The sequence below is a fragment of the Manihot esculenta genome, chromosome 12 (assembly GCF_001659605.2).
Source record: "Manihot esculenta cultivar AM560-2 chromosome 12, M.esculenta_v8, whole genome shotgun sequence".
Classification (NCBI taxonomy): domain Eukaryota; kingdom Viridiplantae; phylum Streptophyta; class Magnoliopsida; order Malpighiales; family Euphorbiaceae; genus Manihot; species Manihot esculenta.
In genome coordinates, this window is record NC_035172.2 from 36,246,238 (window position 1) to 36,270,850 (window position 24,613).

The 24,613-nt window shown below is 34.0% G+C and overlaps 1 protein-coding gene across 5 annotated transcripts; it reads right to left on the reverse strand.

Moving 5' to 3' along the window:
* Positions 1-2,299: 2,299 nt before the first annotated feature.
* On the reverse strand, positions 2,300-12,941 carry LOC110627288 (proline-rich receptor-like protein kinase PERK14). Of its 5 annotated transcripts, none has more exons than XM_043948658.1 (15): positions 12,703-12,941; positions 12,309-12,617; positions 12,099-12,176; positions 11,899-11,963; positions 11,646-11,725; positions 11,345-11,477; positions 9,397-9,546; positions 4,841-4,892; positions 4,155-4,517; positions 3,997-4,083; positions 3,844-3,914; positions 3,694-3,779; positions 3,472-3,610; positions 3,205-3,361; positions 2,300-2,701 (listed from the first exon to the last, which is right to left on the reverse strand). In XM_043948658.1, exons 1-15 carry the CDS (start codon positions 12,812-12,814, stop codon positions 2,682-2,684), a joined length of 1,902 nt encoding a protein of 633 aa, XP_043804593.1. In that variant the 5' UTR covers positions 12,815-12,941; the 3' UTR covers positions 2,300-2,681. The 5 variants fall into 5 exon arrangements, with proteins under 5 accessions (XP_043804593.1, XP_043804594.1, XP_021629238.2 ...); XM_043948659.1 differs by having other exon boundaries at positions 3,200-3,361; XM_043948660.1 differs by lacking the exon at positions 2,300-2,701 and adding an exon at positions 2,731-3,119.
* Between the last annotated feature and the right edge of the window lie 11,672 nt (positions 12,942-24,613).

The following is a 24,613-nucleotide window of genomic DNA, read 5'->3' on the forward strand; positions in this document are numbered from 1 at the left end:
CAGCTCCAGCTTCCTTTTCAAACTTTTAGATGTTCGTTTGGATTTTAATGGGTGAGTTTGGAAACTCTATAGGTAATAAAATCTTCTTTGTTCCCATAGATGATGCTATTTAATAGTCTTGTTTTCTCTTGCTCCCTCATATGGGTCTTTGTACTTGATGTTAAGAAATGGATTTGCAAAATAAAAAAAAATAGTCAGGGATCTGTCGAGGATCTTTCTAATAGAGACCTTCGACGTTCAAGTCAAATCCGTGAATTAGAGTAATAATGATAGGTAGGACATGCAGAGAAATCAATGGAGAAGAGGAAGAAGAAGTTAGGAAAAAAGAAAATTGGAGAGATAGAGAGCCCTTGTGTGGGGGAGGAAGTCCCTTAAAAGGGAGAGAGAAGCTCCCTTTTAAAGGTCTACCCACCTCGATGAGCTCTCATTTGTCTTGTCAATCAGAAATTTGAGAATATTTGTTGATATATTCATAAGTGGACCCTTTTTTTAAATAAAATAATATTATAATATTTATATGTTATCAGCGTGTATCCATAATTTTTTTTCATCATAGAAATTTAAAAAGTTATTGGAGAATAAGATCAATTAGAGATTTTAAATTGAAAAAATGATAACTTTTATCATTAAATGACTATATTGATAACTCAAAGATCTAGCAGAGAATAAGATCGAAACATGTGGTCTGATTAAAGATTTAAGATAGTAAATGCATGCGGACAAGTTTAGTAAATGAGAATAATAATGGTTGAGTCTAAAGTATTTGGAGACTTTAAGGTTAAAGAGATACAAAAAAAAATTATAAGATTAAAGATGACAGAATGGAGTCTCCATTCTTAATAAAGACAAAAGTATTTATACTTCTATTCGTACAAGCTACTCTCAGCACATGTCATTTTAGAGTAAGGGTGTCGTACTTTCTATAGGAACATTTCAATCGGATCATTAATAGCATGTAACAGTTGACTCATAAATATAACACAGACTAAGTTAAGACAGCTAACACACATGCATTTAATATCTTGATTATTCAAGAAGTTAAGAGTCAATGTCAGAAATAGCATTAGAGTGCTTGGACTATTTTGACCCGTTCGGGCCTCTTGTAGCTAGGGTCTAAGCCTACTAACCTACTTGAGTGAATGGTTGGATTTTAGCATAAGATATGTATTGTGATCCTAAACGGGACCGTATTTCATATATTATAAACGTGAGTATCCACTTAAAATTATTTAGGAGAGATTAATATTAGTAGGCAAAAATTAACTTGAAAATACCTCTAATCATAAAAATAAATAAATAAATAATGAGTTCATCACAAGTAATTATGATGAAAACTTAGCTTCATCATCTCTATTATATTCTTCAACTTTTGTAATTCATCTCATGGTCGTGGAAAAGTAATGAGACTCCATTTCAACCTTAATGAATGAATGATTGAGATTTTATTTTTACATATATATTTATTTTGATTTTTATATGATAAGATGATTTTATTTGAAAATTTTTAGTTATTTAAACTGAAAATTACATCTTATTTCTGTTTAATTGGTCAAAACATTGAAAATTATTTCAATCATTAAGTTTTACTTTAATAATATTTAGGAAATAACAACGAATTAAGTCTGGCTAACTCTATTGATAAAGTTATGATTGCTTTTCATTGTTGATTCGAAGCCAAATTACATTTCCCTTTTTTATTACTAACAGATTATTTATGAACTTGTCAAACCTTCGGTTCCCTCTCTGTCTCTTTCAATGATGGTGGTATAGCATAACTGTTCATTGGATCTCTGCAACTCTTGATGGCTTCCTGCTGATTGGGTGTTGTTCTGAAACAAGAGTTGAAACCGGAGGTGATATTAGGAATCATTTCTTAGAATTTGTTTAGATATATTGTCTGTATACTCTTTCTCATGCTTATCTTTCTCCTTTGTTTTGCACAAATGTTGAATCTAATTTACCAGAACCAAATCCAGCTGAGTTGGGGAAATATAGTAATGATCAGAAAGTATCAGAGTCAACTCAATACTTCTCCAATAATAATAGCTAGGCTTGGCTCAGGCAGCCCTGGTGATGTCTTTATAAGATTTTCTTAGAATTAATTTATCTACATACTTGGAGGTTAGAGACGATATATGTATACTCTTTTCCAGGGATCGCTGCATGGTGAAGTTTTTGCCGTCAAGAAACTTAAATCTAGAAAGGATGAAGACCCACAAAATAATATGGAGGAGATTGAATACCACAAAATCTAGAAATGATCTCATCTTAATTTTTAAACACTCAAGAATTATAGGGCATGCATATACCATAATTGCAATTAAAGCATTGAATTTATATCATAAGGATTATACTTAATTAGCTCATGGCATGTGAATGTGTATATATAATTATAATTTCCTGAACCTTAACATTCCCAACCTAATTTTTCATCTGGATAGCTTTCTGCAACTCCTGATGGGTTCTTGTCTGGGAAAGAGCGTCCACACCAGAGGTAAATTTTTTTACTGTGTATGATATATCTTCAATTTAAATTGTAATTCCTTCTCCTTTTGATTTGGTCAGATGGTGGAGGATCTAGTTTACCAGCTCCAAATCCAAATCCACCAAATGTGAAGATTTATACTATGCAGAAACTGGCAGACGCAACTCAAGATTTCTCCGACCACAATAGAATTGGCTCAGGTCCTCACGGTGATGTCTACAAGGGAACACTAGATGGTCAGACTGTTGTTATCAAGAGACTTGGACCTACCACATAATTAAGCACACGGATCTTCTTCTACTAGTATAAATAAATAATCAATTCTGCTAATTAAGATCAGGAATTATGTATTACTGTTATTATCCATAATATATTAAATTAAAAAAATACATCAAATTAAAAATAAACATATGGCTATGAGATGAACGGCATCAGCTATATGATACTCCATATTCAAAATAGTTTTGAGGATATTAGAACAATCATGGATGATTGTTATTCAAATCTGAAGAACAAATTAATATTACGGCTGCATGTGCAGCCGTACATATTGGGCTCCTTAAGAAAGGCTAGTGTTGTCAATGCTTAACCATATTCTATCCACCGAGTCACGCCCTTGTAGGATTTCAACAATCTGCATCACATAACAATTATAAAGAACTATGTTTGGAAAGCAAATGTGCAAGTAATTCTCTTCTTTTTGAGTTTACATACTTTACTTGCTCGCGGACGATAATTTGCACGTTTATATACGCAAGATGCAGCACAATAAATCATTCTAATCATTTCCTCTCGATTGTAGTTGTCTTTCAGTCTGGCATCAACGAGGCCACTGTAATCCTTTATCGGCAAAGCTTTTTTGAGTAGAGGTGCTGCCTGAAGTTTGAAAAATAAACATGCATGTTAGTTTCTTTTCTTAAATAAAATTCAGAGTATTTTTCTTTTTAATAGACATTATGGATGAAGGAACAAATAATTATACGTACCCAAATAGACAACTTAACACCATCTTCGTTCCCAATGGCTGGTTTCCCAGTAATTAATTCCAAAAATACAATACCCAAGGAAAAGATGTCGCTTTTATCAGTAAGCTTCTCATCTTCGCGATACTCTGGAGCTAAATAACTGCATGCATGCCCTCCGACAAAATATTAATGCGTGTAAGAAAAACTAATAATCCAAATGCAATCATGCAAAATATAACTTACACCGATTTTCCTTTCAAATTACCAACATTTGAACTCTTAAATTTGAAAGCCCACAAAACGTCTTTGGCTAATCTGTAATTTGAAATCTGCACATATATAAAATATTAGCAAGAATTATACAAGCATGCACTTGCTGTAAATCTTAATTACCTTTGGTTGAAAGCTTTCACCAACAAAAATGTTATCCATCTTAATATTTCCATGGACAATTTGAGGTTGACCTAAAAGTACATATATCACAAATTAATTTAAGCATGTAAAAAAAAAACAGAGAATCAATTAATTTATTAAGTAAATACTCACAAAATTCATGTAAATATGCTAATCCTTTTGCGACACCTACGGCGATTTTCATTCTACTTGGCCAGTCCATAATTGCTCCTCCATTTTCTGCAACCTTCAGCATATTATAATACATTTATATATATATTAAAGGTTAGATATAAATGTAAGGGACTCACCGTGGAATTGAGACAGCAAGGATTTGTTGGAAAAATACTCATAAACGAGGAGTCTATCGGATCCGTCAACGCAGTATCCAATCAACTTCACAATATGTGGGTAACAGATGTGACTAATGGCCTCAATCTCTTCCTGAATCTTTTGTTCGTTCACATTTTCACCCAAATATTCAAGCTTTTTAATTGCAGCATTATTCTTTTTATCATCAAAGGATCCCAGATAAATTGTGTTCTTGCTAATCAAGTTATTGTTAGAGAAACTACCTGTAGCCTTTGCTACTTCATCATAACTATAGATTTTTGGCGAATTAATTTGTTTGCTCTCGATGCCAAGTAGACATTCTAGATTAATAGGATCGCATTCTACGCGAGTCAAGAAGAATATAGATACATGCATGTAAAGAGAGAATAGTTAGTAATAATGATCAAAATCTCATGGTTATTTTAGACTCTATCATTGAAATAATCAGATTGGATAAACAAGCCAAAGTTTTTTTATAAGCAAATATTATTAATTTTATAAAATTCAAGAAAAACTTAGCATGACAATCCAAACTGTCATACACCCTTCTAACTATAAAAGTCTACTCTTTTTAATAAAATAAAAATATTTAAATACAAATTTAAGATAAAAATTATTAGATATTTATATGAAAAAAAATATTATATATATATACAACACATACCGCGAAGAGATGTTTTAAGTAGAGCTTCTTTTCCTTCAAGAATTTGAATTATCTGCATGATAATGTTAAAAAAGCCAAATCAATTCATAATTTTTTTTACATCATACGTAATTATATTTTCATTTAGTTTAAGTAACAACTCTTTCCTCTCAAAGCAAAATATTGTTTCTTAAAGATGAGAAGAGGAAATGCTGGCTTTCTTAGCTAAATATTGTTGGTCGTTTACTTCATAATCTGACTAGTTTATATATAGTTAAAATTTTATAAGATTTATATTTTTCACATTCTTTTTTTTTAAAGCAAGTTGCGAGCAACATAGTTATTAGCTTTGACAAAATTTATTAGCATTTGAGATGCGTTGAGTTTGCATAAACATCAGTGATAAATGGATATTGCTATTTAGTCTGATCCTTGAATATCTTAGATTGATAACATTTTGTTGCCTTGTTCTCTCTAGAGTGGCAAATGTGCTCAAATGGTAGTTGATTTGATAGATCACAATGCTCTTAACTAAAAATACAGACTTATATGTACGTATTTTCTCTACAACAAAATGTTGGTTATCCTTTTTATTCTAATTACACCTCTTAGTACCTCTAATTCATTAATGTGGCATTATGTGGGTGACAACCGATATAATGTGCGAGTAGACTATAAATTTTTGATGTGTTGTTTGCATGCTAATGAGTTATCTTCCTATCTGATGTTCTGAGATCCAGAAAAAATAGGGTTTACAGTAGTTGAGTGAGTTTGGTCCAAGAGGAGGATCCTCCTCTCTTTTTATTCACTTTCTCTTGCTTGCTGGTGATGCCTAACGGCTTTTCCACTACAGTGACGCTCATCCCTGTCAGACAGGTTCGTACGTGCAGAAATATCAGTTTTCTCACCTACGTCAGGCTGCCATTTAATTTTCTTTAGTACGCATACGAAAAAGGGCTGCGGAAGAACTGAATCGGTTCATTTATCATCATGCCGGGTCCCTGCGCTCAAATACGACCCGACCCGCTGAGCATTTGGTGGCCCACGTTTAGGCTGACGGGCAGCCTTGTCTAGGGTCGTCCTGAGGTCTGAGCCTGATCTATTTTTGTGGGTTCTGACTCGGCCCAGGGGAGGGTGAGAGGGCCAACGGTTATCACTATCCATCATCTTTTATTTTGTCTCAACCTGACATACGGCAAAATGTCTGGTTTTTATTAGTTATGCCAAAACTAAAGTTCTTTTTTTGGCACGCTTTTTATAACGCGTTGTTAGTTATGATTAATCTTATTAGGAGATGTGGTAAATTTGACTTAATTTGTTCTATTTATCGATATGCACTTTCAATTTTAGAGTATTTATTTTCATCTAGTTTAGTTTACTAGTTTCTATTCATAGAGATCGTCTTTTATTATTTTTATATAGTTTCCTACAAGCTTTATTAGCAAGGTCAAGAGTAAATGTTGATAGTATTTTACTTCTGACTCTTGTTATCCTTACTCTTTGATACATATGGATGGGTATAAATAGGTGTATTTTTTATAAAGTGATCTTATATCCTATATTAGCCTTACACGATATTTATTCCCATTTAGAGTAGTTAGAGCTCAGTGTGTTTTTATTAGACCTTCTTTTTATCAAAATTCTTTCTTTTCAGTATATTTTTGAACTCCTTCTCCATCGAAATTTTATAAATTCAATTATAATATCGTATAGAAAAATTAATTTCTGCGTATAGCTATTGTTGTCATTGTTATTAATAGTATAGATTTATTATATGTAATATCACTAGACAAGTATACCGACTATAGTTACTGAAAAAAAAAATATTTATTAAAAGATATTAAATTTATATTTACTCATAATTTACCGTATATGATGAAGTAAATTTTTTTATTTTGTATAATGCTAAATGTTATTCTATCAATTTTATTTTATGAAAATTGGTACTATAATTTATCAAATATTTAATAAATATATACCACATGCCGCTAATTGTTGGACTGATACCATGGCTAAACTTTATTTATGCTGTTTGTTACCTTGGATTGATTATTTTGCAGTTTTTTTTAATTATATTATAAATTTTGTTAATTTTGCAGTATTATAATATAAAAATTTTTTTTGGTAAAAAAAAGTAAAATAAAAATAATTTTATTTTTTGAGATTTTATTAATCCTTCCTAAAAGTGTTTCTGACACTTAAAACAAGACGAATCTCTATATATATTAAACAAAAAATATTTAAGGGAAAATTTAAATTGTTTACTATATTTACATAATCTAATGGATTTAACTATTTGATGTCTTTATTTTTCAAAAATATATTAATTAATTTTTATATTTTTAAATAGTTAACTATTTAATTTCGTGTATAAATTATTAAAACTAATTAAAAATAAGTCATATAATTCCTGTCCTATTATTACTAACTACATAAATAATCAAATAAAGTACATTTTCAAAAAAAAAAAAAAGTAAAGTAAAGAGCTCTCGATTTGACAAAAAAAATCATTAAACTAAGATTCTGATTGTTCGTGGAACATAAAATACATTTTGAAAATATTTTTTTAAAAAATAAATCTTATAAAGAATATATTTTATGAAAAATATTTTTCAATAATATAGCATTTTTTTATTATTTAATTTTAATTTAAAAAATAAAATTTATTAATAAATTTATATTAATAAGAATATCTAAAATGTGGAAAATAATTTTATATTTAAAAAAGTTATTTTACTTAAAATAATATATTTATCAAAGAAATTTTTTTATTAATTAAATTTTTTGAGTATAAATATTATATTTTTTATTTAATTTTATAATAATTTAATTTCTATAATATTCGAGTGCATAAATACTATCGCCATTTATATAAATTAAATTATTTCGTATAGTTTAAAAATTGAATGAATAAATAATTATATTTTAGTTCATAATGAATCAAAATTATGCAAAAGAAGTTCTAATATTACATATAATTCCTTTTCATGCTGTAGTGTAATATCTAATCATATAATGCCCATAAACTCAAGAAGCATTAAATTCTTATTCTTTTTAAACTAATTCTCTATCATCTCTCTTAACTTTCCCTCAATTTACAACTTTTACCCAAAGCAAAATCATAAAAAGCTATATTAGCACTTTATAATTCAGAGATGTTTTGAATACCGCACTTATTAATTAAAAAGGGAGAGCGAAAGGGAAACAGAAGGGTGGCATGGGTTTCTTCGTTTTGGCCTTTGGAGTTTTGCGGACTTTAGCTTTGTTTCCTCTTTTTCCTTACCTTCGGGTAGGGTATTTTTGGTGCGGCCGTCTCTCCCGGCTTTTCCTCGCTATGGATGGACGCGCCGTTAATTTTTTTTTTCTTTTTATTTCCTTCTTTCTGTTTTTGATTGTTTAGATTTGTTTATTACTGTTGATGTTTCGTTTTTGCCGGTCCTACAGATGGTCTTAGCGAGTGATTTTGATTCGAAAGACATGTTGCTAGACTTCAACTTTAGCTTTTAGTACAGTGAATGGCTTTACGCGTGATGTCAGCAATCTAGAACATATGTCCGTTGACTAATGCTCCTGTCGAGTCTTCTTGAGCTCCACGGCATCTTCTCCTTTGGATTGCTTTGTCTATCAAGGACTCGTACTATTAACATTTTCTCTATCTGTTTGCATATATGCTTATTTGGTCTTCTTTATTTTTCTGTCGAAATATTGTTGCATGATCGTTATCAATTCAGGTTGCTTTAGTCTCTCTGTAGGTGCTTGCTTTGCTAGCTGGTGTGGCCGTGGTGCGAAGGTAGCGATGATTACTTGCTTTTTAAATTTTTATAAAACTTTTCATACCGAGCAGAGAATAATAAATTATTTAACTTTATCGATTTATAAATTCAAAACAATCAACAATATATGCGAGTAATTTTTATTTTTTTATAAATTTTTAATAATATAATTAATTTTATATTTAATATTTTTTTTTATATAAAAATTAGGATCAAAAGAATAAAACTTGAGATATCTCGGATTTACTCCACTTACCACCCGATTAAAATTGTGAGTATTTATATTTGGTCATTATAATTTATATAAATTTAAGTTTTTAGTAAATTATAATTTTAACATACATATTTAGTTTATATTGAATTCAAAGGAGGGTGAACATTTGATCGGTTGAATTTGATCGATTTGAATTTTTAATAAATTTTATATTTTTTATACTTTATCTTTAGTATTTTAAAATCTAATTAAAATATTTTAATTTTAATATGATCTAATTTTTTTATATTATTAAAAATAATATACTATTATCACTATTCGGTTCGGTTTGATTTTTTTATTTTTTTCTAATTAAAACTAAACCAAATTGAAATAACTGAAAATTTTAAAATTAAAAACTAAATCGAACCAAAATAAATAAAAACCTCAATTGAATTTTTAAATTAATTTGATTCGATCAATTTTTTCGATATCAACTGAATATCGGTAACACACCTAAATTGAAAATTTTAAAAGTTTTAAAGAAGCGTGAGTATTTTAAGAAGATATATATATAAATAATTAATCTCAAAATCATTTTTATACATTACCGTTTCCATGTTTGGTCGTGATTGTGAAGGCTCATATACGCAAACTTGAGCGCAATTAATGATATTCTCCATTTGCATTTCATTGTATTCTCCTTGCAACTTTAAATCAACAAAATCCGTCCTATCTTTAGCAGTAATCCGAGAATGTGCCTGAATATCAATGAATACAAGTATCAGTTATTCTACCTCTTCCAAATAAGGGAAATCTCTTCCTGGCCTAAAGAGTATTTCTCGTTTTGAAGATATTGATCATGTATGCTCAACCAAATTTCAAGAAAAATTAATTGAACTCAGAAAAAAAAAATATTTATGATGGTAAATAATTATATTTTTTTATAATTAAAATTCATCAATACATTAAAAAAATATAATGTGAAAGTGAAAGAGAAGAGAGTTTATGAACTATACCAAGTAAAATAAATAAAATATTAATTATAATTAAAATAAAATTGAATTAGAATATAATGGGTAAATATCAAAAAGCTATGATATTTTTTTTATAATTATTAAGAGGCTTTTACTCGCACCAGTATATATAAATAAAATATTTATATTTATATTATATCATTAGCTATGTTAATAATTTTTAATCTCAATTTTTTACTATGATTAAAATAAATATAAAAAAATTAAAATTAAAGAAGTTGCTAAAATTAATAAAAACACTAAAGTTTTGAAATATTTATATTTATGTTTAATAAATTTAATTTTATAATGCATAAAAATCATTAGATAAATGAATATTGTATTAGTTATAGTTAAACTTCATATTTCTACTTAGTTTTAATTTTATCAGGTTTAAAGTCATTCTACGATCATATTCTTAAAAAATTATTTTTAATAATTTGCAAAACCAAAGGTGAAGTAGAGTATTCATATTATTCAAAATTAATTAGTTTAGGTCAAAGTTGATCAAATTAAATTAATTAGTTTTCATTAATAATCTGTTTTAAAATTTTAATGGTATGTAAGATATTTTTAAAATTGAGTAAATTATTATCAAATTTTTGAGTTTTTAAAAGGTTAAATTACATTATTTCTTAAATTTTAGTATTGTTAACGGATCGATTTTTATATTTTTAAAATTAAATTCTTAATTTTCTTTATAATCAATCCGTTTAAATAGAAAATTTTTGAACGAAAGATTTTAAATTCATTTATTCATTTTTATCGTTGAAAGTGTAGAAATATTTTTATTACATTTTTAATTGGGTAAATTATATATTAATTTTTAAGTTTTGATATAATTAACGGATCAGTCCTTATATTTTTAAAATCGACCGTTTAAATCTCTCTATAATCAATTTATTTAAATTTCAATCTTTTCATCTATTTCTTGCAATTAAGAGCATGAAAATACCTTTCTTTCAAATATTTCGTGATTTTGACTTGTTAACTAACGGAATTATGAACGAAAATATCTCACATTTGAATTATAGAGAAATTTAAATATTCGATTTTAAAAATACAATAATCATTCTATTAATTATACTAAAATTCAGATACTAAAATATAATTTATTATTTTTAAATTAATTAATTTATTTTTATTTTAAATTATTTAATTAAAATATTTCAATATTTTATAAAATCTAATTCTTTAGTTTAAAAAAAAGCCATTAGCTTTTTTAATTATTTATTTTATTTAATTCCTATAATTTTAATTATATATATTATTTAGCTTCTAAATTTAACTATTTATATTATTTTAATCATTAATAAAGATAAAATAAGTTGATTAATAATTTTCTTTATTAAAAAAATTTAAAAATTTGATTTTATAAAATTTAAAAACGTTTTAGTTTTTAAAAAATTCAAAGAATTTAATATTAATTCTCTCTAATATATATATATATATGAAAAAGATAGATATTTTATATTTCTCAATTAAATCAATGAATGATTTGCTAATTAATTAAAAAGTGCATTATTATAGATTAGGAACTTACCCAATTAACAATGTCACCTTCATCAAATGTTGGCTTTTTCCCTGTAATTAATTCTAAAAGCACAATACCAAAAGAATAAATATCTAATTTTTCACAAACATTCTGTTTATCTCCGTATTCTGAATCTGCATAACTACATAAAAGAAAAACAAAATATTAAAATTTATTTTTCAAAAAATTAAAATTTTATGTGTTATTATTTTATCTCATATATATTTGTAGCTGTTAAAAAATTAAGCCCTAGAAGCTAATTAGCCGTGTAATTATACGTAAAATAGAGAAATATACATAAATAACTTACATGTTAGTTCCCTGCCACGTGCTGGTGATATGGCTCTTATCAGTTTTTGGCAAAAACATAGAGAGGGAAAAATCTGCAATCTGCAATATATATTCAACTAGCACATTTATTTTTCCATACAATTTAATATGAAAAATTATTATATTTAAATATAAAATATCTCAAATAATTTTTTTTTATATATATCCTTTAAAAAATATATATATTTAACTCAAGAAGATGTTAAATTTTTTTTATTATTAAATTACTTTACCTTCGGTTCAAACAAGTCATCGAGAAGAATATTGTTTGGTTTAATATCTCGGTGTATAATATTACCTGAAATTATATATGTTTCAAGAATAAAATTTTAAGGTAAGAAATATTTATGATAAAAATTAAAAAAAAAAAGAAGATTAAAATGTAACAAGCTGGATGTATAAATATAATTATAGCCTAAAAATAATTACTTACAGTCTTTGTGTAGATAATGTAATCCACGTGCGGATTTGATGGCAATATTCATTCTTTGTGACCAATTCAAATTACCACCTTTTCTCGTTAAAAATATAAAAACTCAGCTCAGAAACTATCGCTAACAATGACAGTAAAAATGGGTAAGATAATTGCATATGTAAAAGCCAAAAATTTAAAGAAAAAAAAAAAAAAAAAAGACTGACTTACCATCTAGATGATGTCTCAAACATTTGTTTGGAACATACTCTAATACGAGCAATTTATCTATGCCATCATCGCAGTAGCCAATGAGCTTAACCAGATTTTGGTGATTTACTTTTTTAAGGTACTCGATCTCCTCTGATTTACCTTGTGGCTTTTCATTAATTTTATGTTTAAATTTCTTGATAGCCACGTCTTTACCATGCAGTGATCCTTTGTAGACATCTCCAAAACCACCGGAGCCAATCAGATTTCCGTTGGAGAATAACTTAGCTGCCCTCGATAGTTCATGGAAACTATACTCCCTCCACGCACCTCCAAATCAAAATTTATAAAGAAATAAAACTGTAAGAAGGAAATGTTTCATTAACAGATAAATTTGAAAGAATTAATATAATACCTCTCTCTCCAAAAAAACACTTAAAGCAGGAAACTATCAAGTGAAGCCACCTCTTGATTCCAAGGAAGAGATTTGTCATCTGCGGATTCCATTTCAATTTCCATATCATCATAACTAGATCTCTTCTCTAACACAAAGTGAATACACCTCTGAAATTCCATGCATATATATAATTCAATATCATCATGCTCTTCTAGTCTATTTGTATGTACGGAACAGTAAAATGGAATGGAAGCAAAATACATCATTTTGCTTCTAACTTTTTTATGAAAAGTTATTTCACTCCTCAACTTTAATTTTATCATATTTACTTCAACTTTCAAATATTAAAATAATTTAATCTATACGATTAATATGCGATATTCACGTGCTACCACATTATAATAGAATAAAATAATTTTTCATAATAAAGCAAGAGAATTAATTTAAAATAAATTTCATTTCATCAAATTAGATTTCTAACCTATATAATTCATGAGAAATATTTCTTGCCGTATAAAATTGAGAGACCTAAAAAAATTTATTTAGGTATTTAAATTGGAAAGTAATTAATTATATTCAAATAATTTTATATAAATAATAATACTTGTTGATGACCATTGGGCCTTTGATACCCGGGCTATGACTTAGCCCATGTTGAAAGGCCAGACCATAATCTTATCAAAGTCCAATACGCAGGTCTGTCTCCCAATACGTAGCCCAGAACTCGCTCGGACGGGTTGGACAAGGTAGGGCTCAGGCCCATGTGTAGAAGGTCCAGCCCAATCGACTTGATGGATCCGCGAGACAACATACCTTTGGACATTCGGGATCATGTCCATGTGGCTCCGGAGGGAATTAAATTGCTGCCTGATAATGGAAAAGGATACAATATGTCCGTACATATGGTCCAACGTGATAATGACAGGACGTACAAATACAGGACGACGGTTACGTGTCACTAGAAGACAAAAGAAAAAAGAATAAAAGAATGAAGGCATAAGCCAATCAGACCAAACTTACCGAAATACGCCTTGATCCTACTCTTTACTGGATCTCAGGACATCAATTGGCACCGTTTGTGGAAACGAAGGAGATCTTTTCATCATCGGAGTTCTCATCCTCATCCCACCCACTAAGATCTATATGGCTAATCACAGAAAACCATACCGAAAATACTCCAAACGATCTGAGCTCTGCTCAAGAAGGACCGCAGTTCTCATTTTTTAGCCCTACTACCCCATTGAATCAACCACTCGTATTGTTTAATGATCAAGCATAATTTAGCCACATTTTTATCATAATTATTATTGCTTATTTACACATTTTTCAGTTTAATTTATGGTTTTTATCTTGTTTTTACAGAAAAGGAAGAAACTGGAAAATGGAAGAAAAAGTGCAGAAAATTCACAAAAGGATGATTTGCCCAGTGATTTGCCCAAGAATCTGCTCCAATCACTGCCCCGATCAAGCTAAAGCAGAAACCCGGAGGCAACAGGCAGCAGTGATTTGCCCAGTGATTTGCCCCAGACACTCGAAGATCACTGGCCAAATCACTCGCAGAGACATAGAGGACTGACTCACAGAGGCAGTGATTTGCCCACTGCTCGCCCAAATCACAGGGCAAATCACTTTGACAGCAGAAACTTACAGCAGAGCGGGAAAATGGACAGAAAACAGAAATTCGATTTTTCAGAAGTCCAAATCCAATCCAATCACTTCCAACACAAGACCAAGAGCCACGAAAGAGTCTCTCACCCAAGGAATTCCAATTACAATCAAATTCAACATCAAAAGAGGAGTCCAAGATCAAATCAAAAAGGGATTTTGAAACCCTAGATGAATAAAATTCTGCAACTATAAAAGGAGAGCCTCCAAGCCAGCAATCTTATCTTCTGATCAGCAACTCAACTCGCCAGAAACTCTCCAGCATCTTCCTTTTTCTTTTCTTTTCATCTTTTTGTGTATTTAGTCCACAATGAGTGGCTAAACACTTTCTTTTCTAGTTGAAATTGGTGAATTTCAGATTTTGTGATGAATTGGGAGATTTAAATCTCCATTGTTAAACTTCTATTTATTTTCAATATTTATGCAATTTGAGTTTTCCATAATTATTACTTTGCTTTTAGAATCAATAAGGGCCCATTGCTTTTAAATTGCTTAAGTAATATTGTTTGAATGATTTAGGTCCGTAATTGCTTAGGTTGTTCAAATACACATTTAATCAAATTGCATAATCTAAACTTGACCACGCGGTTGGCAAGGATAGAATTGGGTTTCTCTAAGTCTTAATGCAATCAACAGTTGTTCGATGCTATAATGCCCCAAGGACGTTCCTTGGCAACTTGTTGATTAGTGTTTGATTAGCGAACGTTTCCTAATCAAACTAGAACTAAGGAGGAATTTGGATTGTGAGAAGCGTCTTCCACATCCTAAACTAATTTATTGAGATAAATAGGAGTAATAAAGAATCAATGATCAATTCTAAACAATCTGAAATAGAACCATACTTCAACTAGAAGCTTTTCTCTTATTGATTACTCTATCTTTAAATTATTGCTTTCTTTTGCTATTTAGTATTAATCCATCAACTCAAAAACCCCCTCTTTTATTTACTTGTTATTTACTTCACCTAGTCATTATTAGGAAAATCTTTGGTGTCAATTCCCTGTGGTTCGACCCTATTGCCACTATCTACAAGTTTATTGTTGGTTGATAATAGGTTTATTTTTGACGGCTTCGACAACCGCCTATCAAAAATTGGCGCCGTTGCCGGGGAATTGATTTAAACTAACGTATTTTCCTTTTATGATCAGGGCTGATCGTAAAAAAGCTCTTCTTTATGATCCTGAAATTGAACGCACTGCCAAGACCTTACAAGCATGGCTACGGTAAGTATGTCTTTTCTCTCTTCTCAAATTTCTGAACTAACCTCTATTGTGAGAAATTATAGTCAAGCTCGACAAGTTCAACAACTTCAACAAGCACATGCATTTGAAGGATTCTATGGAAAGCCAAGACATAATCCCTACCTTGACACATACAATACAGGTTGGGGAGACAATCTGAGCTATGGCTATGCTAGGACAGACCACTACCATGATTACCAAAGAGATCTGCAATATAATCCAGGTTGGAGGGACCATCCAAATTTCGGTTATGCAAGGGGAAATCAATATCCAAGCTACCAGCAAAGGAATCAAGCTCAAGCTGCACCTCAGAATTCCAATGCATCTCTTGAAGAGATTGTGAAAAATTTGGCAAATACTGTGCAAAATCTTGAGAAACAAATGGGGCAAATGGCTTCATCCTTGAACAAAATTGAATCACAAGGAAAGCTACCTTCCCAAACTGAGATAAATCCAAGACAAAATGTTAGCGCCATCACATTAAGGAGTGGAAAGGAGTTGCAAGACAATAGGGCTGAAAAATTGCAAAAACAGGGCATGGAAGAAATTCTGCCAGAAAGTGATCAGGGCAGTGATTTGCCCAGTTCACTAGTAGAAACTGACCCGATCGCTGGGCAAACTAAGCTGTCCAGCAGTGATTTGACCAATTCTCCAGAGAAGGCAGGAAGTGATTTGCCCAAATCAACAGACCAGGCAGAATCCAGTCAAAGGCAGAAACAGCAACTTATGGAGAAATTCAAGGTACCTCCTCCCTTCCCAAAGAGGTTTGCAAGGTCCCAAAAGGAGAAAGAGGAAAAAGAGATATTGGAGACACTTCGCAAGGTAGAAATCAACATACCTCTACTTGATGCTATCAAACAAATACCAAGGTATGCTAAATTTCTCAAAGAGCTATGCACCAATAGGAGGAAACTTGCTGAACATAAAAAGGTAAGTGTGGGGGAGTGTGTCTCAGCTGTCATCCAAAGGAAACTTCCCACCAAATGCAAGGATAGAGGAATGTTTGCCATTTCATGCAAGATAGGCAATGTGGGGATAAAGAAAGCCATGTGTGACCTTGGAGCTTCAATTAATGTTATGCCCCTTTCTATTTTTAACTTGTTAAATGCAGGTACACTCAAGGGCACAAGCATTGTGATCCAATTGGCTGACCGATCCATTGTCCACCCCAAGGGAGTGCTTGAAGATGTGTTGGTGCAAGTGGACCAACTAGTCTTCCCAGCTGATTTTTATGTGATTGACATGGAGGAGGATAAGGGCAACATCACCTCTGATATCTTACTTGGGAGACCATTCTTGAGCACAGCAAGAACAAAAATTGATGTGCATGATGGCACATTGACCATGGAGTTTGAAGGGGAAATTATAAAATTTAATGTTTATGATGCCATGAAATTCCCCAATGATGTTTCTCCTGTTTATGGCCTTGATGTTATTGATGATTTAAGTCAAGAAATTTTTGATTTTGATCAAGAAAATTTACTTTATGAAGGTCTTTGCAGGAGAGAAGAAGTGGACAGCAACATCACTGAAACAAAGAAAACAGCAGACTGCTGTAACTTGCTGGAAGTGAGTGATTTGCCCAGTGATTTGCCCAGAATACCAGAAAATCTGCTCAAATCACAGCTCAAATCAGACAGTAAGCAGACAAAAAACCAGCAGACAGAGAATGCACCAGATCTGAAACCCTTGCCTAGCCACCTCAAATATGCCTACTTGGGAGCTGGAAATACACTTCCAGTAATTATTTCCAACCAGCTCAGCCAAGAAGAAGAGGAAAAGCTCCTTGATGTGTTGAGGAAGCACAAGAAAGCAATTGGGTGGACCTTGGAGGACATAAAAGGCACCTCAAGACCATTCGGTGGAGGCTCAAGATAGGATGCAGCACATGGAAAGCATGTTGCAGCTGCTGGTTCACCATTTTCTGCCCCAGCACCGTGACAGATAGCTATTTGCCCAGTGATTTGCCCAGTACTTGCCCAAGTCACTGGTCAAATCACCCCCAGGCCAGGAAATATCTTTCCCTTTTCTCCTTCATTTTTCTATATGTTTATTCACACATTGAGGACAATATGTGGGATAGGTGTGGGGGTACTAGAGAGTCTTTATTCACTGATCACACCATCTTTCCATTTTTTTGATTTCTTTTTGTTTCTTTTTTCTTTTTGCATTATTCTTACCCCTTTTTGCACACACCAGAATTTTTTCACTTTTTGCACACACACACAGAATTTTTGTCTTAGCTTTTGCTCTACTCAACATAGATAACAAGGTTAAAAGAGTTTCCTTATCTCATGACCCCATTGATCTACCACCCCTCTAAGCCTAAATTGAATCATTCACAGTATGTTACCTTCACTTAGAAAGTTCTTTACTTGAATTGAATCCTTAAATTTGTTGTGGTCAAGGGAAATAAAAATAAAAATACATGCAAACACAAAGTTAGTGTAACTCCCTATGAGCTGATTTGCCCAAACTATCATGACAAACCAGCACAAAGCACAAATCACAAACTTGTTCCAATGGTCTAAGACTATGAACTAAGCCTAATAGCCACTTGGAGAAGTAACTGACTGAGTAACCGGGGGTGTATCACCCATGTACACAATCGCGTAAAAAGGTCAGTAACTTTTTTAAGCAAATAAGTTTCGATGGTCTAGACTATGAACAGAGCTAGTAGCCACTTGAACAAGTGACTAACTGAGTAACCGGGGGTGTATCACCCATGTACACAATCGCGTAAAAAGGTTAGTGACTTTTTCAGGCAAGGATAAGAATAAGTGCTGCTGAAAATAAAAACAAAAATAAAAAGAAATAGAGAAGAAAAGGGGCAAGTCACTCCTAGGGGTTGCATTAAAACTAACATAAAGGAATAAGCATGATTGAGCCAAAAACCTTTCTCTTGACCATGGTAGGTGAAAGGAAACAAGGAAAGAAGAGGATGACCTTAGTGCATGTACTCTATACTGTGATAATTCAGATTAGGAGTCTAGGGGGGGCTGATTAAGTGGTACTTAGGCTCTAAGGAAAAAGGGAGCTTAATTGGCTAAGTTATTTGTTGCTTGAGGACAAGCAAAAAGCTAGGTGTGGGGGTATTTGATCAAGCATAATTTAGCCACATTTTTATCATAATTATTATTGCTTATTTACACATTTTTCAGTTTAATTTATGGTTTTTATCTTGTTTTTACAGAAAAGGAAGAAACTGGAAAATGGAAGAAAAAGTGCAGAAAATTCACAAAAGGATGATTTGCCCAGTGATTTGCCCAAGAATCTGCTCCAATCACTGCCCCGATCAAGCTAAAGCAGAAACCCGGAGGCAACAGGCAGCAGTGATTTGCCCAGTGATTTGCCCCAGACACTCGAAGATCACTGGCCAAATCACTCGCAGAGACATAGAGGACTGACTCACAGAGGCAGTGATTTGCCCAGTGATTTGCCCACTGCTCGCCCAAATCACAGGGCAAATCACTTTGACAGCAGAAACTTACAGCAGAGCGGGAAAATGGACAGAAAACAGAAATTCGATTTTTCAGAAGTCCAAATCCAATCCAATCACTTCCAACACAAGACCAAGAGCCACGAAAGAGTCTCTCACCCAAGGAATTCCAATTACAATCAAATTCAACATCAAAAGAGGAGTCCAAGATCAAATCAAAAAGGGATTTTGAAACCCTAGATGAATAAAATTCTGCAACTATAAAAGGAGAGCCTCCAAGCCAGCAATCTTATCTTCTGATCAGCAACTCAACTCGCCAGAAACTCTCCAGCATCTTCCTTTTTCTTTTCTTTTCATCTTTTTGTGTATTTAGTCCACAATGAGTGGCTAAACACTTTCTTTTCTAGTTGAAATTGGTGAATTTCAGATTTTGTGATGAATTGGGAGATTTAAATCTCCATTGTTAAACTTCTATTTATTTTCAATATTTATGCAATTTGAGTTTTCCATAATTATTACTTTGCTTTTAGAATCAATAAGGGCCCATTGCTTTTAAATTGCTTAAGTAATATTGTTTGAATGATTTAGGTCCGTAATTGCTTAGGTTGTTCAAATACACATTTAATCAAATTGCATAATCTAAACTTGACCACGCGGTTGGCAAGGATAGAATTGGGTTTCTCTAAGTCTTAATGCAATCAACAGTTGTTCGATGCTATAATGCCCCAAGGACGTTCCTTGGCAACTTGTTGATTAGTGTTTGATTAGCGAACGTTTCCTAATCAAACTAGAACTAAGGAGGAATTTGGATTGTGAGAAGCGTCTTCCACATCCTAAACTAATTTATTGAGATAAATAGGAGTAATAAAGAATCAATGATCAATTCTAAACAATCTGAAATAGAACCATACTTCAACTAGAAGCTTTTCTCTTATTGATTACTCTATCTTTAAATTATTGCTTTCTTTTGCTATTTAGTATTAATCCATCAACTCAAAAACCCCCTCTTTTATTTACTTGTTATTTACTTCACCTAGTCATTATTAGGAAAATCTTTGGTGTCAATTCCCTGTGGTTCGACCCTATTGCCACTATCTACAAGTTTATTGTTGGTTGATAATAGGTTTATTTTTGACGGCTTCGACAACCGCCTATCATTTAACCATTTACTAAGCTCAGTAGGAACCATATGTCGAACCACCTTATCAGACCAGGATCTACAAAACATGGCCCTCCAACTTAAAAACCTGCTCATTGGCTAGGCCAGATATTGCAGCAGAGGGGACTCAGTACCCCGTTGAATGTATCACCCATAACCAAAGGGTTCAACATCAATGAGCCCCAACCCACGTTAAACCATCAAGGCCCTCAACAGAGCAGTAGGAGAACAAGTGATGGAGATGAAGAAGCCAACCGAAGGAACAAACCCATGGCCAGAGCAAGAGGTTGAGTAGTAAGAGAGCTTATCGAGAACGATGGGGCTGAAAGCTACTCTTCCGAACTAGCAGAAAAGTTGGAGAATGAAGAGCTAGAAAGAAACTACCATATGGAGAAAATGCCCAGAAGAGAGGAGGCAAATGTAGATCAAAAGTTAAAAAGGCTGAAAGAGCAACTGTTGACAGAGTTGGAGGCACGAGACAACAACAATCCCTTGTTTCCAACCTCATCCCTATTTGTGAGATGAGTACAACAGGAAACCATTCCCAAGAAGTTCATGATGCTGATGATGGCTGCCAATGATGGAATGAGAAACCCCCGGGAGCACGTCTTGAACTATAAGATGTTCATGAAGCTGCAAACTCACTCAAATGCCTTGTTGTGCAAGGTTTTTCCCACCACCTTAACCAGACCAGCCCAAGTGTGGTTCAACAACTTTGAGGCCAGTAGTATTAAGAACTTTATAGACTTGGCCAGCGTGTTTATTAGCAGATTTATTACTGGAGTTAGAAATGGTTCGGCAAAGGAGGAGGGAATCTTTAAGGGAGTGTATGGCCAGGTTCAGCTCATAGGCTTTATAAATACCCAAGCTTGATGAAGCAAGAGCTGTGAAAGCTATGTAGAATGGCACCACCTCCCCAAAGTTCTTCAGATCACTATGCAGAAAGCCACCTACCACCTTGGCAGAGCTGATGAAAAGGGCAGAAAAGTATATAAGGCAGGACGACGCCTTAAGCACAAGTAGGTTCGCCAAGGAGGCAGGAGATAAAGAGAGGGTTGGAGAGGACAAGAGGCAAGATAGGCCGAAGAGGAGACAGGACCGGGGGCCTAAAGCACTGAATAGACACTAGTAGGAGAGGAAGGAGCAGAGACCCTATCAACCCCTAATCCCTACAGAGATCACTCCTTTGAATGTGTCCAAAGTCGAAGTGCTCGTGGCAGTCCAAGACAATGACTTCATATAGTGGCCCAAACCGATGAAGGCAGAAGCGAACATAAGGGATCCAGATAAGTACTGCCAATACCACCGGGCTCATGGCCATGATACGAACGACTGTTACCAGTTGATAAATGAAATAGAGAGGCTCATCAAAAGAGGACACCTCAGGAACTTTGTAAAAAAGCCAGAGGGCTAAAGACCGCAACAGAACACAGCTAGGCTTGGCAGTTTTTGCAATGGAAGTGGTTATGCCGATATCGAGCATCGGGGGTAGCATGGGTGATAGACTTGGTAGTTTTTGGGATAGAAGCTATGATGCCGAAATTGGGCACCAATTGTAACATGGCAGATAGAATTGCCAGTTTTTGGGAGGAAAGTTGTTATGCATAAATCGGGCACCGGTTGTGACATGGGTGATAGATTTGGCAGTTTTTGTGATGGAAGCTGTTATGCCAAAATTGGGCACCGGTTCTAACATGGGTGATAGACTTGACAGTTTTTGCGGTGGAAGGTGTTATGCCAAAATCGGGCGCCGGTTGGAACATGGGTGATAGACTTGGGAGTTTTTGTAACGGAAGCTGTTATGCCGAAATCGGGCACCGGCTGTAACATGTGTGATAGACTTGGTAGTTTTTGCAACGAAAGCTGTTATGCCGAAATCGGGTACCGATTGTAACATGGGTGATAGACTTGGCAGTTTTTGGGAAGGAAGTTGTCATGCCGAAATCGGGCACCGATTGTAACATGGGTGCTTGGGAGTTTTTGCGACGCAAGCTGTTATGCTGAATTCGGGCACCGGTTGTAACATGGGTGATAGACTTGGCCGTTTTTGCGATAGAAGCTGTTATGCCGGAATCGAGCACCGGTTGTAATATGGGTGATAGACTTGGCAGTTTTTGCAACGGAAGTTGTTTTGCCGAAATTGGGTATCGGTTGTAACATGGGTAATAGACTTGGCAGCTTTTGGGATGGAAGCTGTTATGCCAAAATCGGGCATCGGTTGTAACATGAGTGATAGACTTGGCAGTTTTTGCGATGGAAGGTGTTATGCCGAAATCGGGCATCAATTGAAACATGGGTGATAGACTTGGGAGTTTTTACAATGGAAGCTATTATGCCGAAATAGGGCACTGGTTGTAACATGTGTGATAGATTTGGCAGTTTTTACAACAGAAACTGTTATACCGAAATCGGGTATCGGTTGTAATATGGGTGATAGACAAGGCAGTTTTTGGGATGGAAGTTGTTATGCCGAAATCGGGCACCGGTTGTGACATGAGTGATAGACTTCAGAGTTTTTGTGACAGAAGCTGTTATGCCGAATTCGGGCACCGGTTGTAACATGGGTGATAAACTTGGCAGTACTTTGCAATAGAAGCTGTTATGCAAAAAACGGGCACCGATTCTAACATGAGTGATAGACTTGGCAGTACTTTGCAATAGAAGCTGTTATGCAGAAAACAGACACCGGTTCTAACATGGGTGATAGACTTGGCAGATTTTACAATGGAAACTGTTATGCTGAAATCGGGCACCAGTTGTAGCATGGGTGATAGACGTGGCAGTTTCTGCGACAAAAGCTGTTATGCCGAAATTGGGCACCGGTTGTAACATGGGTGATAGACTTGGTAGTTTTTTCGATGGAAGGTGTTATGCTGAAATCGGGCACCAGTTGTAACATGGGTGATAGACTTAGCAGTTATTGCGACGGAAGATGTTATGCTAAAATCGGGTACCGATTGTAACATATATGATAGACTTTGTAGTTATTGCGACGAAAGCTGTTATGCCAAAATCGGGCACCGGTTGTAACATGGGAGATAGACTTGGCAGCTTTTGGGATGGAAGCTATTATTGTAATACCCGGCTCGAGTCCGGCCTCGGAATTCCTGTCGTCTGGTGGAATCTCGGGTGTCGGAACCCTCGCGAAGGGTAAGACCTATGTTTTCATGAGTGTTTTAAGAGTTTTGCATGGTTTAAAGTGTGAAAGGAAAGCAGTTTTGAAATAAAAGCAATAAGGGAAAATGCAAAGGTTCGGCCGCCGAAGGTCACTTTCGGCCGCCGAACATTGCATGGTTTCGGATTCACGTTTGGCTGCCGAAGGTGGTCTGGCCAGCCACCTATAAAAGGGCCAAAGGTCGGTGGAAGGAGGATATTTCTCCTCCACTTGCAGCCAGAGGTGAGTTCCAGCCTCTCCCAAGTTGACTTTCATGTTTTTCATGTTTTTCACCAAATCTTTCAAGGGTTTGAAGAGTGTTGATGTGTTTTGAAGGTTTTGAGCAAAAATAGCAAGTTTGGAAGTTTGGAGCTTTGGAAGAGGTTTTCTTCATATCTCCACGTTAGGAGCACTCATCCTCAAGTTCTTAAGGAAGTAAGGGTGGATCCTGAACTTCCTTGCTGATTTTACAAGGTTTTATGAAAGTTTGATGGGTAGTATGCATGATTAGGTTTAGGTGAGGTTTTTGGGAGATGTTTATGTTCAAGCATGTGAAGTGTTGTTTGATGTGTTTGTTTGAGGTTTTAGGCTAGTTTTGGACCTCTTTATGCATGTTTTATGGTATGTGCTAGTTGGGAGTAGTTGAGATGCATGTTGGGTACGTTTTGGGTAAGGTTTGCATGAAACAGAGCAGGGTTCTGCCCAGCGGGCAAAACCAGGTTCGGCCGCCGAAGGAAGGTTCGGCCGCCGAACCCTTTGTGGAGGCAGTTTCGGCTACCAAAGCTTGCCCCCGAAACTTGGGACTTTCGTCTCTAGAGGCAAGGTTCGGCCGCCGAAAGTGCCGCTGAAGGTTGAGTTTCGTCTCTGGACGAGACTTTCGGCTGCCGAAGGTGCCGCCGAACATGCATGAGTTTCGTCTCTGGAGAGGGATTTCGGCCGCCGAACCTGCCGCCGAAAGTGCCCTGTCCAGCTTTCTTTTGCATGTTTTATGTGATTGTTTGGGGATCGTTTAGAGTGTTTTTGGAGAGTTTCTTAGAGATGTTCTTGAGTTAGTTTGGTCCCTCATTTGAGTCCACCTGTGTAGGAACGGACCAGAGGAACCCCAGAGAGCAGCAGTGAGCACTGTTGCAGAACCTGCAGAGTTAGTACAGAGTCAGCCAGAGGTGAGTGAAACTTCTCTTTTCAGAACTAAACTGCTTTGAGCATATGGCATGCATCATAAGAGTATAGTAGGGTGTTTGCATTAGTTTCACGAAGTTGACGCATTGCAT